Source organism: Tetrao urogallus (assembly GCF_951394365.1).
Source record: "Tetrao urogallus genome assembly, chromosome: 6".
Taxonomy (NCBI): Eukaryota; Metazoa; Chordata; class Aves; order Galliformes; family Phasianidae; genus Tetrao; species Tetrao urogallus.
The window spans coordinates 23,833,913-23,849,008 of NC_136819.1; the positions used below are offsets into that span (position 1 = coordinate 23,833,913).

Genomic DNA, 15,096 nt, shown 5'->3' on the forward strand with positions numbered 1-15,096 from the left:
CTAATAGCTAGGATGTGCCCTGCCAGCAGACATAACTCACCTCAGCCTTTCTCAGCTCTGTGACAATCTGAGATCTTCAGCCACTCCCAAGGCTCCTCTTTGCCCCAGCCCCCTTCTCCTTCACCTCGCACCTCGGTGCAGTCCCTGAATAGTGCCCTGATTTCCCAGTTCTGCTCCTCACTGCACAGCATCTCCACCTTTCCAACACAAGGTCACTCCCACCCCCTCTCATTTCTTACCTCAGCACCCTTTTTGCTGGATTTTCGCTTGAATGATGTCCTCTTCTTTTTCTTACTGGATTTCATTGGATTCTGAAAAGACAAAAACCCGAACACTATATGAGGAACTGCTGGGTAAGCAGGAGCCATGCAAAAAGACAAGAGCTGATATGCTTTACCTGGGGCCGTCGGACCCGCAAAATCCAGGTGGGAGGAACAACAACAGCAGCGTGAGCTCCCAGTGAGCAGGGCTCTTCGATGTGTTGCAGCATGAAACATGACACTTTGCTGTGATACTGGAGAAGCAGAGAGACAGAGAAAACTCAGCCCACTCCATTTCTCCTCCCAGCTGCCCTGTGCCAGTGAAAGGAGAGCTGTAGGAAATGATACAGGAGTTTCGTAATGGAAGGGCTTCCCCTAGGAGGGGCTGAGAAGAAAGCTTCCCATAGCAGCTCCCAGCTATCTTGGTAAGAGTAGCTGTAGTGCAGGCCGCAGAGGATAAACCTGGGGGGTCCCAGCTAAAAGCAGAGGTCATTAGAGCAGATGTTCAATGGGGCTTTGCTCACCGCTTGCTTGCACCAAGAACAGCTGATGGCTACAATCTCCTTACTGTGGAAGGCAAACTTCTGCTGGAAACCCTGCAGAGGGAAGGATGAGAGGCTTAGGGAATTCCCTTACAGCTTTCTACCATCCAATAGGACTTTCCCAGATATATAAACAAAGTGAGTGTGCCAGAATGCCTGGAGCCCTCTTGATCCCTGTCAGATAGCCCCAACCACCACCCTATAGCACCAGGGAGATTGCTGTGCGCTTTGCAGGATCATCTCTATTGCCCAGGGATAGTGCATCAGGAAGACAGTCCCCTCTAGGACTGATAGGGCCCAGGGGGAGAACAACTTTATACATGTAGCAATTATGTAGTGCTTCACTGTGAGAAACAGGCCACTAGTCTTGGTTTTGCCATAGGCTGCTCCTGCCTAGCAGGAATAGCAGTATGTTAGGCAGGAATTCTACTTCCCAGTCCTGCTATTGCCCCTTGTTTGACCTTAGCTCCCCTTCAGGCTGAGGAAAAACACACCAAGATGTCCTCTCACCTTGCCACACTGCCGGCATTTCCCTTCCTGCCGCCTCCGATGCACCCAGTGATGCCGGACAACTATGGGCTAAAGGGAAAAAAAAAAAAGAAAAAAAAAAAGTGAAAGCCCCAATGCATACAAGGACATAGGAACAGGCAAGAGGAACAGGCACAGGCCAGCCAGAACCTCTGCTCTTGTAGCAAGCTTGTTGCCCCTGTGCACCAGCACCAAACCTCTGCAAAGGCAAAGCCAAAGAACTTAGGGGCACAAGACCAAATTGCGGTGCTCAAAGAAAAGGAAAAAACAAGACAAAACAAAGAACCAAATCAGAAAGGAAGAGTCAGAAATTGAAGATAGAATCACAGAAAGCGAACAACAGAATGGGTAAGCAGTAGCCTATAATGTTACTTTGGCCATAAACCGTATCTCTCTCTCTTAATATCTCTGACCAGATGACAAAAGTGAAGGGTGAAAAAGGTGCCAGGGCAAAGTGAAAATTCCCAGTGAGACACAGCTTCTGCACACAGCAAGACAACGGGAGTGCCTGCAGCCAAGTCAGCTTCAACCAAACTGGAAAGGCAAGTGCTCAAACCGTAGGCAGCATCCAAGGCTCACGTCTCACCTCCCGTACGTTCCGTGATCCCGACTCCCTGAAGGAAGGTTTGCAGCGGAAATTTATCTGTGGATTGAACACACATGATAGGAATCAGTAAAATCACCACCAAGACGAAACCTACCGGAGTTTATTTTAGTATAGCAGAACCTCTGGCAATGTTCAATGCTTGATTGAAAAACCCACCACCTCTATCATTAAACAAAATGGGGCCAGGACTCCCAATAGAGTAAATAGTGCTCCTTTTGGTACTGTCTCTTTCCAGCAACACATTGCAGTTTCCAATCAACCTATGCTATCCCAGAGAAAGGAATGGCCAGTATCAAACTGTCAGAGCTTTGGAAGCCACAGAGAGGGCTTAACAGGTTTTACTCACTTTCTCCAGCTGTTCTATGCAGGGTGTATGCACTATGATCTTGCATGCTGCACACTTACGCCTGGAGAGAGGTTTTTGCTGGAGGATGAGAAAATGGGAGGAAAAACATGCATATGAACAGCAGAGTAAGGAGGCCAGAAACTCAACCATTTCTCATGCTTCCTTCATATATTTCAGGATGTAAAGAACAAGTCCTAGAGGAATTTTGTACAATCTAGACACCTTGCCAGTAACAAGATCTAAGCACATGCCTAGAGCAGATGCTCTTGAGTCTGTAGCACAACAGGGAGGTGCTCTCCCACTGCCAAAGCAGTCCTTGGCCTCTTCTGTCACTGCCATAGAACAAAACAGGACATTGTTTGGGAAGCACTTTCACAGTCTGGCCCAAAGCTTTTGCTCATCTGGTGGCAGTATAAGGCCAGGGGGCAGGCATGTGGTGGCATCAGTGCTGTAAATCCTGCACCACAAACAGGATTGAGTCCGCAAGCAGGGAGAGAGAAGTGCAGCTATGCTGCTGCAAGGCCTGTTGGGGCTCCAGTACAAGCATGCAAGGAGAAGGGACAGCAGGTCTGGGTCTCCACTGCTCATTCTTCCTCTGTGTTGAAAGGTTTTTCCAGAGAAACTAGATTCAGATTCTTCCACTAAGCATGTGTGATCCCAACAACCCCTCCCTGCAGTGACCTGCAGCTGTGTGCAGCTCTGCACTAGACTCCTGTTGAAAACTGAATGGCAGCACTGGCAGACACTGGGCATGCAGCACTGCAGCACACAGAGACTCATCCTCTTCCCCTTGCCAGCTCCCCAGGCTCCCACTTTTCCCAGCACCACGTTCTTCGTGGTCTCTCCATCGGGTGGCAGCACAGCCTGCAGCTGAGGAGCACGGAGGGAGCGCGGGTGACCCCAGGCGACTTACCAGCAGCTTGGCCATGCAGTTCTGCTCCCCAACGTAGCAGAAATCCCCAGAGACATTGGTCTCAAACCAGATGTGCTCCCCATAGACTGCAGTCTCCTGAAAGGCACAAGACAACATGTTCCTCTGAGCATCCTCAAATGATCACCCCATCCCTAAATTGCTTTGTGCCAGGGACAAGTTATGTGATGAGGTGGGAAAGAAGAAATGGAGCTGAGTGTTGGCGAGGTATCAAGATTTATCGAGAAACCAGGGCCAACATCTCCACAGAGGAAATCAGACTGCCCCAGGAAACCAACTCTCCCCTTGTTCAGATCCCATTGCAAAGATCCCCAGCCCAGCTACAAAATGTCCTGCATAGAGGTGCTGCTTCCAACACCTGAAAGGAGAATCTGGGGAAAGTTCATCACATGAAAAACAGTTTCCACTCTGTGACCTAAAGGCGCAGCTTACAGCCTGCCTGGCCTTGCCTGTGGAGGAGCAGGGGCTTGTCCTGGTGCTTAGCCCCAGCCACCAGGAAACCTCCACTGCCAGGAGCTGAGCTGGAGGAGGAGAAGCTGTGCCACCTTCCCGGGGAGCTGCCCATGCTTCTCCTCACAGTGCCAAGGGGTGCTGCCAGCAGCACAGACAGTGGCACCAGATGGTGGCACAGCAGAGACCATAAAACTGTCAAAGCCGAAGTCACTTGAGAAGCCTCAGCAGGGGAAGAGCCTGCTGCTTCCCGGTCAGGAGCCTGTCCCACACAACACCCAGCAAAGCACACCACCACTTACGCTCCAGTCCACAGTGCTGCGTATCTGCCTCTCTGACTCGCTCCTCAGGGCTAGCATGGGGTTTGGCTGGGCTACCATGTGCTGGAGGCTGGACTTGGCAATAGCTTTCCTGGAAAACACAGGAGGGCCAGCTATTAGCTCAGGGGAGGAAGAATGGCGTGTCAAAGCCTGCTGGGCTGTCAGGCAAAAGCCCCAGGATGCTTCTCCAAGATGCGGTGGAGCCTGAAGCAGCCTTACCTGGTACACATAGCCCTGCCCATCCCACCCTGCCCACCCCAGCCTCCCTTCCCACAGCATCGCCTCCTGCGCACCACCATACATACAGCAGCCTGGGGCTCCAGCCGTCGGGGCAGCAGGCTGGTTCTGGTTCCAAGCACTCGGGGAAGGCAGCCCCTGCACACTGCTGGGCCAGCCACCTCGTGCGAGTGGTGGCCAGCAGCCCAGGCCAGAGGACATCGCTGGAGCGGCGGCGCTGGCTGAGGCGACGGTAGCGGCCCGGAAGGCCGTGGGGAGCCCGGCTGCAGCCAATGTCGGTGGGCAGGCGGTGGGAGGAGGCGCGGCGCAGGCATCGAGGGCCCCGTGTCAGCAGCCTGGCCTGCAGCGGCCGCAGCCGTGGCAACATGCCCAGCCAGCTCTCTTCAGCCCACCATCTGCCCCGATCCACCCTGCCGTCGCCATCTTCTGCAGGCCAGGAGCTGGAGGCATCCCCGGCACCCTCTCGCCCAGCGGGGAGGAGGCCGGCCAGCAGCACGGAGGGCCCCAGCAGCGTGGCATCGATGGCTGGAGGGCAGCCCCCACGCCGCTGCTGCACGGCGAAGCGGGGACTGAGGCACGGTGGGGTGGTGCTGGAGCGGCGGCGGGGGCCGCGGCGGCGGGTCAGGGGCAAACAGGAGAGAGCTGGCAGTGGGGCACCTGAGCCGCGACGGCGCTGGGTCAGTGAAGCAGAGGGCAGCCCGGCCTGGGAGCGGCGGCGGGCCTTGCCCGTGGGCACAGCCACCACGCTGGCGCGCCGTGGGCCCGGCAGCCCCTTCTTCCCAAAGTGCCTCTTAAAAAATGTTTCCATTGTGCCCGGCGGTGGCTGTTGACACAGAAAGCAGGAATTAAATAGGCTGCCCACAGATCTGCGGGGCTGGGGATGGCCCCAGGTTTGCAGAGCACAGTTGGAGCAGCTGATCTGAGAGAGCTGGGTGCTATGGTAGGGCTGTGTGGTATGTATGGCAGGGCTGGGCCCAGCCTCTGGGACCCACTGGGAGCGTCTGGGCTTCTCTAGTTCAAAGCAAAGCTCTTCTTAAGGCAGTCTATGCTTATTTTCACAGCTTAGCCTGAGGAAAGCACCCTCAGAATCACACATGAGACTGCTTCACAGATGAGCTACTGCCCTGGCAAGGCCAGCCCTGCTCTCTGCCCCACCACTATTTTCCCCACTGGTGCTGGCTCTCCCGGTGTTGCAGCCGTAACCGTTCAGCACAAGCAGCAGCAGCCCCACAGAATTTGTGGCAAATGGAAACTAAGCACTAAAGAAGGAAAACAATCAGGCAAGTCAAAGCAGGGCAAGCACATTTGGTGGAGCCTGGCTGAGAAAGTTGGAGCAGACGAGAACTAGGAAAATCATCCTATCTGTCCTGCTCAAAACTTCCCTCTCGTTTTGGAAAGAGCTTTAACGGGTCTCTTGACCTTTCCCTCAAAGCTGAGTGTGTTGCCAAGGCGTTGCAGCTGTCCGTGAAAAGCACTAGGCCACAGATGGAAGCTGCTGCAGCAGCAGTTTCAGTGCTCTCAGCTTGGCATGCAAAGGTCAGAGCGGAAGAGGCTGACTCTGACTAGTACCAGAACTCCCATTCTCCAGACCAGTTTGTTTCAAGGCTCTAAAGAGCATGGCAGAAGCAAATTCTGAATCTTCAATTGCTACAAAGGTGGAGGACAGAAAAGTCAGGTTTGGTTTTGCCTCCAGCTGGTTATGCAAGGAAGTCTCTAGTCTCTCTCATCTAGTGATGCTCTCCAGTGGAATGTGCAATTCAGAGAGCAGCATTAGGGGAGTTAGAGCCTTGCTGAACTGAAAGCAAAAACAAAGTACCATCACCTCGGAGGGATTTCTCAAGTTCCATCACGAGTAATGCATATACACTCATCCCCGCCCAGTGACTAGCAGGATAGCCATCACACCACCGAGGACCATGAGGCTTTTCCAGAGGACTTAACCATGTCTTGCTGACCAGCCAGTTTCCAGCCTGTCCCTGTCACTGCAGCACTCCATTCCTGTCCCTTCTCCCCAACATCAGTGGGATACTGCAGTGAATTGCATCATCACCAATAGGTGTTAAAAACTACATGAACAAATAAAATGTGTTTGAAAAAAGACAACATGAGAGAACTGCTTGAGTGTGGCAAGCTTGCCCAGGCTAAGCTGCTGGGAGAGACAGAATTGTCCACCTATATCCTGAGTGAGCTCAACAGGTAGTTCTTTCTGTCCCAGATATTCCACCAGCACAAAGCTAGTGCAGTGCTTGCTGAGTTGCTGCATTGGGCAGGAAGATCTCTCAACACAGCTTCCTTCCTTTTCACACCACATTCTCATGAGGAAACCTGCCAGAACACCCTTGGCTTGACATTTATGTTTGGTTACTGGTTGATTATGGTCTTTTTTATCTCCAGAGCTGTCAGAAAGAGGCACATGGACTCACGCTCCAGACATCAGCAGTGAAGGTTACTGCTGGGTAATCTGACAGCTTATAACAGTACCACGTGGCAGCAGCTCGGATCTGATGGTGAAGATATCCCCATTGCTTGCAACTGAATTCCAATCTGAAAGAGTACAGTGCAGGCACTGAGAGCTGCTGCTGACAGTGTGGAGTAACTGAATGCATGGAGTGCCCAGCACTGATGTGCACCATCAGAGCACCATGCACCAGGTACTGCTGAAGGAGAGCTGTGTCCTGGCAGCCCTTGGCCTAACACTATTGACATTTCTGTGACCTCCACGCTTCTGTGAAAAGACTGTTGGTAGTTGAGTCACAACAGAGAACAGCATGTTGCTTCTCTGCAGGCTGCATCACTGGGCTGTTAGCTCAAGGGGCTAGTTGCAGCCTGGCATCTGCAGGGTAGGAGGAAAAGGAAATACTTCTGCACGCACTAGGACATCAACTCTACTTGCATGCAGCTCAACACTATCATTTCAATCTCATTCTGTGAATAAGGAAGGGGTCAGCTTGTGATCTGCACTTGGAGCTTTTGGTAGGATTTTTTTGAGCCAGACCCCTCAGAGCTCCTCAGCCTATTGTGCTCCCTGCCTGGTGCTGGTGGGCTGAGACCTTGCCAAAGCAAGAACGTATCCTGGAGTGTGTGCTGCCCTGAAGAGCTGGGGGAAGAGGAAGGTGCTGCAGGAACCCCCGGGACTCTCAGAGAAAAATGCGGCCCTGTGCTCTAAGGACAGAGCTAACCTCGGTGGCAGGATATAAACACCCCTGGAAAGCCAAGCAGAGATCAAAGAGGGAAAACTTGCATCTTGTAACTTCACTGGACAGAGAACTCATGGATCGGCTGACATGGGCACCCTGATCACCCAGCAGCTATCACTCCCCTGGTGGTGACAGCAACAAAACCAGACAGATTGATTTCTACACAGTGTCCCTCAAGGCATAAGCTCTAAGCTCTACCCACATCATGAATATTTCTTGATATTCAGCTCCATTACTTCGCTTTGCTCCAGCAGCCTCAGGCAGATCTCTGGGTACTGTGCTGACCATGCCCTCTGTGTCCTCAGACAGGGGGACACAGTGCAGCACGCTGCTCAGTCCTCTTGCCTGTGCCATTGTTCCCCCCCCCCCACCATGGTGTCCTCCTGCCAGTGCCCAGAAGAAGAGGGATGCCAGCCAAACAAGCCTCAAAGCCTAGAGAAAGTTTGGACTTGAAAAAACCATCAGCAGACCTTTCAGCAAGCCTCTAGTTAGTTGATTGGAAAGCATTTTTTCCAACCACGGAGCTACAGGAGGGAAATGAGCCCATGTTTTGCCCTTCTCCATGACGAGAATCTGTCCTGGCTGAGTCTGCGAAGCAGTACTTGCTGCGGTGTCTGGGTGGGTGCTATGGCACCAGAGCTGCCATCATGCAGACAAGAGCCTGTCTCAGTTTACAAGCTGTCCTCCCTGGCAATGACAGTGACTTGCACAACTCAACTCCTGGGAAGAGGCGTTACTAGCAGGCACCTGTGTGTGATGCCAAGATCTCCTGAGCTCCATGCAGCCTCGCTTCCCATCCACAGCTTGCATGCTGCAGAGGAAGTGCCTGTGCCGGACAGGGAAGGGAACACGCTGGTCAAGACATGGTGCAGCCCTCAGGGCTGTGGATGCAGAGAGGTGAGCAAGTTCCCAAACTCTGCATAGATGGTTTCTACCCAAAATTTCCACTCCAGCTGTAATCTGTACTACATCATGATCCAGAGGCAGAAGCTGCACAAGGGGCAGGGCTGTGTGAATGTGGGCTCCAAGGCAGAAAGGTCTGAGAATAGCCAAGGCACAGGCACACCAGCTCTCAGCCAGCTCAGAAGTGGGGGTGCAGACAACCCCCACCAGCAGGGAGCAGGACAGAAGCAGTGACTGCCTGTGGGCTGTATGAGCCATTGATAGCTGTCACAGTGGGGACAACAGCTCATGTTTCCCAGCACTGTCAGCCCTTCTACCTTCCGATTCATCACTGCAGCTGATGTGTGAGTAATGCTGCACCACTCGTAGGACTGAGATGACCAAAACCACATCCATCCAAACCAAGAGCCTTTAGCAGCAGTAGCCATAGCCAAGAACACCTTCAGTTGTGCCATCACCTGAAGGCAGCAATATCAGCTCAGACTCTGTGTGCCACAAAGCCCCCACGACAGCGTGTGACACTCTGCAGCACAGACCAGAAGGCAGCACCAGGGCACAGACCCAGCACAATCGTTCGTCCAGAGAATGAGGCCAAACAAAAGCAAAACTCGCAGCCTTCTGCTGCACACATACAGGCCACCTTGCAATAGTGCCAGCGCAGGGACCTGATCCAAGAACCCGCAAGGTCTGACACGTTCCATACAATGAATGGTAATGGGATCCCTGCAGACAATGGCCAGAGGGAAAACTCACGTGCCCTCTTTCAGGGGACAAGAATTCCACGGCACAGCTCAGCACCCAACTGGCAGCAAGGACTTGGTGAGAGAGGCACAGGGTCAGCACCTATCTGACTGCCAGTGCCCATGGCAGATGACCACACCAAACACCCAAGGATGGGACCAGGCTTTACAGGCAGCCACTGCTAACTATAACTCCTTGCCACTTTCAGTCCTTCTGGGTGCTCCTCCAGGAGCTGAGGATGCCGTGAGCACGCAGGTTAAAGAAGGACCCTCACTGCTTCCTTCCAGCCTGTCAAAGGGATGATGACACCCATCTGTCATACTGCAGCCCCTGTCCCTCCACACTGACAGTGTGTCCCCAGAGGACAAAAGGAACTGCCTGGAAGCATCTTCACTGACATTTTAATTAGAAACTGTTGCAAAATCTCTTTTCCCCAAACAACCAGAGCAGGAGGGATGGAGGCAGCAACAGGATGCTCGCAGCTGCTTTGTGCAGGGCTCAGAGGCAAGTGGGAGAAAGGAAATGCTGCAGCTTTGCAGTTTCTCATGGGAAGCTCATCCAGAGAGCAAAGCAGTACTGAAGGAGACACCCAAGCCCACACAGCGATTTGAGTGCAGTCCCCAGCACTTGTCCGTGCCTTGACCAAAATAAGGCAAAAGGGACCAGCTGTCCCACCTCCTGCCAGGCCCTTCACAAGATGCACAACCAAGTGTTCCCAAGGTCAGGCTTGCTGGGAAGAACAGGAGATGGGAGCACAGGGGTCTGAGGCTTTTTTTTTTTTTTTAATACAGTTCTTGTCATAATCCTACCTCCTGCTGGTGGCAGCTCCATCCTGCCTCTCTCCAGGCTCCAGTCCCACAACCCCTTTGCTGCCATTTGGTGCCCAACATGACCCACACCTTCCCTGCTCCCTCTGTCCCAGATCCCAAGCAGTACCTCGAGGCTGGGAGTGCAGGGAGAGGTTCAGAGCACTGTGCCTTGCCCTGTCCCACTGCCAGGTTCAATGTGCCGCAGGCCTTCTTTAAAGCATACCTGCCAGGCTAGCTCAGCCTCTCCACTTATACTTCATAAAGTCAAGAGTTTGCCAGCCCTAAGGCTCAGGGTAATGTTCCCATTACAACAATGTGATTTCCTTCCCAAAATCCATGAAAGATGGAGTTTTGTCTTCATTTAAACTAAAGCTGTCTCCTTGGAGGTTTCTGGGCTGAGCTGCACATTCATATCCCTTGACAACTTTCCACCATCATAACATTATGAAGTTTATTTGCCACTGCACTAAATAATCTGCCTCCTGGTTATCAAGAAATTGGGCAGCACTGATTTAAAGAAGCCGCTGCTGTTTGGCTTCTATGCTGAAAGCCAAGCAGCCACAGTGACAGCCTGGGAAGGTGAATTATCCTTAATAAAGAGCAGAGGGCAAGCAAACATCAGAGCGCAAGGGTCAGGCAAGAGCAGGGGATGGGGCAGCAGCAATTCACACAGATTCTATTTTGGTTTCATCAGCATTGCCCGTGACCCAGACTGAGAGGGATGTTAAAAAGTTCCTTATCTCTCAGAGCTCCTTTTGCAGAACAACAAAGCAGCAGCAGTTCAGGCCAGCCTTGGCAATTTGGATAGGCCATCTGTTCCTGTAGCAGATGCCCACAGCTCCGTGCCTCCCTGCTTAAAGGGAAGCCAGTCCCACAGCCCAGGTGCCCATTCCCAGATCCCCCTGCGTATGGAAAGCTGGGAGAAAGCTTCCCAGCATGGTGCTCAAACAGGGAACTGCACAGCAGCCTGAGAGAAGCAGCATGAAACCAGCACAGGGAAAAAGCTCCGATGTGAGGGACACGGCTCAGGCAGGAATGCAGCTCCCAGGCTGGGAGTGGGGGAAGCTGCACAGACCTCTCAAAAGCATGGAGCAAAGCCAAGGGAGCCTAAGGCTCTCAGCTACAGACACTGATAATGTGGAGATGGGACTGGACACCTGCAACAGAGGAGCAGAAGGGCATCCTATTGCCCTCAGAAAAAGCACAGGGTGCCACCAGCACCAGGAGAGATGCCAGGAGCCCAGAAGTCAGTCCTGCCCACCCCAGACTATTCTGGGGCCAAGTGGCTGGCTAGGAGCAGCCTGGCAGGGCACAGGCTGGCTCCCCATTCCACTGTCCTCTGCCATACTGCAGGTTTCCTACTGCCTGTCTCCTCCATGTGCTGGCAGGATATAGCCGGTACCTTAACATGAGCAGCTGGAAACCCACTTCTGGCAGGGAGAGCAGCAGCCACTAAGCGCCACAGAGTTGGGTTTCACTGAGCCCCTCTGCCAACCCTGCTCACGGCCCATGGAACAGCTGTGGCTCACCTCAGCCTCTGGGAACCAGCACGGCTGGGCAGGAGAGCAGCTGATGGCTCAGGAATCTGTCCCCTCCCCCCCCCCTCCCACCCCTAACTGGTACATTAGGACATACTGCCTGTTCAGACTGAACCCACCAGCTCCAGGCTAGTTCTCCCCCCCTTCTCCCAGCAAGCACAGCCAAAAGCAGTGAGGTGCAGGAATGGAGCAGGAGAGGAAAGAAGGGCAGAGCGTGGGGAAAAGCCTCTGTGACCTGATCCGGAATGGCGCTGAAGTCCCCGCAGGTGATGAGCGGGCAGCAGTAGCTGCGGAGCAGCGACGGGCCAGCCCTCCCCGACCAAGTCCTAGTTTGGCGAGCGAGTGCTCCACTGCTCCCTCCGCCTCCTCCCCGCTCTGCAAACCCTGACAGTGCTCATTAAAATAACCAACTGCACTTCCTCTGCGCACAGCCCCAGTCAGGCTCACCCCCGGCAAAGGACACGCAAAAAAAAGGGGCCCAGGAAGAAAAGGGATCCCTGGCACCCAGATGCTTGTCCCCTCAGATCTGAAACCCTGGTTTGCCCCTGCAGAACATGCAGTGCTGGGTAAGTATGGGAGCAGGGGGATCCCCTCTGGCACAGGCACTTGGAGGTGACATCCCAAAATGATGTTTCACAACCAAACCCTTTCTGCAAACGTGGCGCGCAACAGTTTCCCCCAAAGCCATTCCCTCCCATCCCCTTAGGACATCCTTTGCGCAGTCCAAGGACCTGGCAGGAGCCTGTTCCCTTCCCACACTGTGGCAAGGGCCATGCCATGGCCAAATCACTCCGAGATGCCCACAAGGAAGGAGCCCCAGATCCCAAAGCAGTGAGTGCTGGTGACCAGTTAGGGTGAGTCACGGCGGCCCTGCAGCTGGGACCTCCTCGTCCCTTCACACTCTGCCTCCTCCCGGCTGCTTACTCCCTGCATACATGTCATGGCTAAAATTAGAGCCGGAGCTCTTTCTGCGCGCGGGCGTGCGAGCCTGCGTGTGCTTGGACCGTACCCAGCGCTCTTCAGGGACCGGGGAGAGAAGACAGTAAAACGACAATAACAAAACGTCAACAGAGATCGCTGCCAGAGCGGCAAAGGCAGGCAGGGCCAGCCGTCCTCCCGCCGCTGTGCTGCCGATGGGTATCACAGGAAACCATTAATCAGAGGGGAGCCAGGCCTGAGGGCTCCGCCGCAGCTCTGTCACGCAGGTGGAGCACGAGGTCTTTGCAAAGCGGTGGGAGAGTTCACATTAACAAATGTCAGCACTGCTGCCGGATTGTTTTCAGCCCTGCTCTCGTGCTGCTGGCAGCTGGAGACACCCGGGCAGGCGGCAGGAAGTGTCTGCTCGCTGAGACCAGCCTCTGCCCTCTCCCTGTTGAGATCCAGCAGCTCCCGGTACCAGGCTGCTTCCTTCCTCCTCTCTCCCCAGGGCCAGACTCCAGCTCTGCCCTGACCCCACAGTGGCAGCAGGCAGAGGGACAGCTGCCCCCTAGCAGGTACCTGTGCCTCAGCTGACCCAGTAGCTGTGGTGCAGGCTACCACCAAAGCCCCTGGAGCAGAGTCCTGAGATATCCCTGCTGAGATCTGCTTGCTGGGGCTTGACAGAGTGTTTTCCCGCTGCATTTACCACAGAGGAAACCAAAATCATTATGCAACTAGCTGTCCATCTCGCTGTCAACAAGCACTGAGCTGCCCACAGCCCTAAGCCCAGCTTTCCGTGGGGGAAATCCACCCAAACTCCACAGCAAGCAGCAGCTATGGCCAGGCCCTGCAAGAAAGGAGCAGGGCCAGACAAGTGGGGAAAGCTCAGCACTTTGAGAAGCCAGGACTCCGCATTGAGCCTGGGGCAGGAAGGCATCTCCTGTCCCCATGTCACAAGCCTCTACTATAGTCCCATGACTAAGCTCCAACTCATGGGCCCAAAAGGCACTTGTTGGCTTAACTGCGACCCTGTTGCTGATATCCAGTCCCATCTGTGGTGTGGCATCAGTTTCACCATGGAGGAGTGTTACTCAGCCTTTTTCTCCCTGTTCCATGTACAGATTCAAGTAACTCAGCAATGCTAAACCCATCACTTCTCGGTTTTGCAAAAGGTCAGCTTGTCCCTGTTACAAAAGGTAGGGCAGGAAGAGAAGTTGATTTTTTCCTCCACCCTTTTTGCTGTGATTGCCTTCCGCATGTCTGCCCTCACGTGTTTCCTTTCTTTCTCTCCCCCTCAACCCCAAATCCCTTTGCCATTTGCCTCACCCTCTAATGGGCACTTGTACAGCAGAGAAGACCCTGGGCGAAATGGCACTGCTGGGGCAGAGTGGACGGCCTTTGGGATGTGGGCTGGCATCTTGCAGGCTGCTAAGTGCAGGGCCACCTTGTTCTGCTCACCCTGTTTCATTGCTCCCAGCAATCCCCAGCACCAGCCTTTCTGCTTCAGAAAGCATAGGTTGCACAACAGGCGCTCCCACCCATGAGCCACGAGGGGCATGAAGAGCTCCTGCCATGAAGGCCCAGCTGCTGGTCACTGCTCTGCCACCTTTGTCTTCCCAATCTGCACTGGGTGCTCCCCTTGCAGAAAAGAGGACAAAAAATGCAGCAATGGCCCATGAGCAAGGAGACAGGGCCTGCAGAAGGGTTGTCCCACAGTACTCAGACCAAGTAAGCACCACGAAAGGAGCCTTAAGAGCTCTTCCCTCTATAGTAGCCCTCCTTCTGTGTGCAGCACAGAAGAGCAACCATGCCCTCTGGTGTTCAACCCACAGTGCTTTGGGCCTCTCCAAACCCCATTAACACCAGTTTGCAGGAGCAAAGCGGCCATACTGGTGCTGCTACCAAACCTCCATCTGCAGGAGTGCAGTGCTGCTGTGCCTAAAGGCTGGGAGAGCTGGACACCTTATGATTAGAGGCAGCAAGCTGGGCAACACGCAGAAAGCTCAAAAGCCAAGAAATGGCAAACAAACCATTAGCAGGCCAATATGTCACAGGCCACAAGGGCACAGGAAGCAGGGAAACCTGCCCCATCCCCTCACCTTCTTGGGAACACTCATGATCCCCCACCATGGTTAGTTTCAGTGCTGGCCCCCACATAACAACCACATGGCAGCAGACACAGTTACCTCCCAGTCCTGGCTTCCCACCCCAGCTGGCATGCTTAACCCACTGAACTTCAGGCTGCTTGGCCACCCAGATAAGCCAACCTCAGGTCATTCAAGCGCTCAGCTACATAGGGCCTGGTGGTACAGCCCTCGTGCACACGACAGCCAGGATATGGAGGAAGAAACCCTCAGCATGCCTTCACCGGACCACCAGCAGGATGGGGCTGTCACATTAGCAGAAGGAAGTCCGGCAGCAAGCTGCCCTCAGGTACAAGGTTAGTGACACACGCAGCAGGCAGCAGCCTGGCTTTCGGTGGCCTTGGTTAGCGCAGGAACAGGAGGGTGACGTGGGGTGAGACGTGGGTGGGAGGGAGGAGAGCTCTCTCTCTGCAGCAGCTGCTGGAACTGCACAGCCTGCGCAAGCCAATAAAAATGCCACGTACTTATACACGGCTGGCCGGTGCCTTATCCTCCGGGATCCCCATCGGCCGGGCTGGCTGCCAAGGAGACAAGGGAGGACACCTTTGTGGGGCAGATGGAGTCTGGGGACACAAAGAGAGTGGTCAGCACGCCCTCCCATTCATGCCTGCAGCCACCCGGCGCA

The 15,096-nt window shown here is 54.1% G+C and overlaps 1 protein-coding gene across 4 annotated transcripts in view; it reads right to left on the reverse strand.

Annotated features, from left to right (window-relative positions):
- The window catches only part of DGKZ (diacylglycerol kinase zeta), a gene marked incomplete at both ends in the record, with an annotated part of 38,908 nt that overhangs the window by 13,375 nt on the left and 10,437 nt on the right, over positions 1-15,096 (reverse strand). Inside the window, 10 exons of one of the 4 annotated variants that reach the window (XM_079537880.1) lie at positions 240-311; positions 398-514; positions 785-856; positions 1,313-1,381; positions 1,917-1,973; positions 2,284-2,361; positions 3,197-3,292; positions 3,967-4,075; positions 4,290-5,041; positions 14,932-15,034. In XM_079537880.1, coding sequence (XP_079394006.1) covers positions 240-311; positions 398-514; positions 785-856; positions 1,313-1,381; positions 1,917-1,973; positions 2,284-2,361; positions 3,197-3,292; positions 3,967-4,075; positions 4,290-5,029 — 1,410 coding nt within the window. Of the gene's footprint in view, positions 1-239; positions 312-397; positions 515-784; positions 857-1,312; positions 1,382-1,916; positions 1,974-2,283; positions 2,362-3,196; positions 3,293-3,966; positions 4,076-4,289; positions 5,042-14,931; positions 15,035-15,096 lie in introns of those variants that run through there. The other 3 variants (XM_079537882.1, XM_079537879.1, XM_079537881.1) reach the window with 3 other exon arrangements.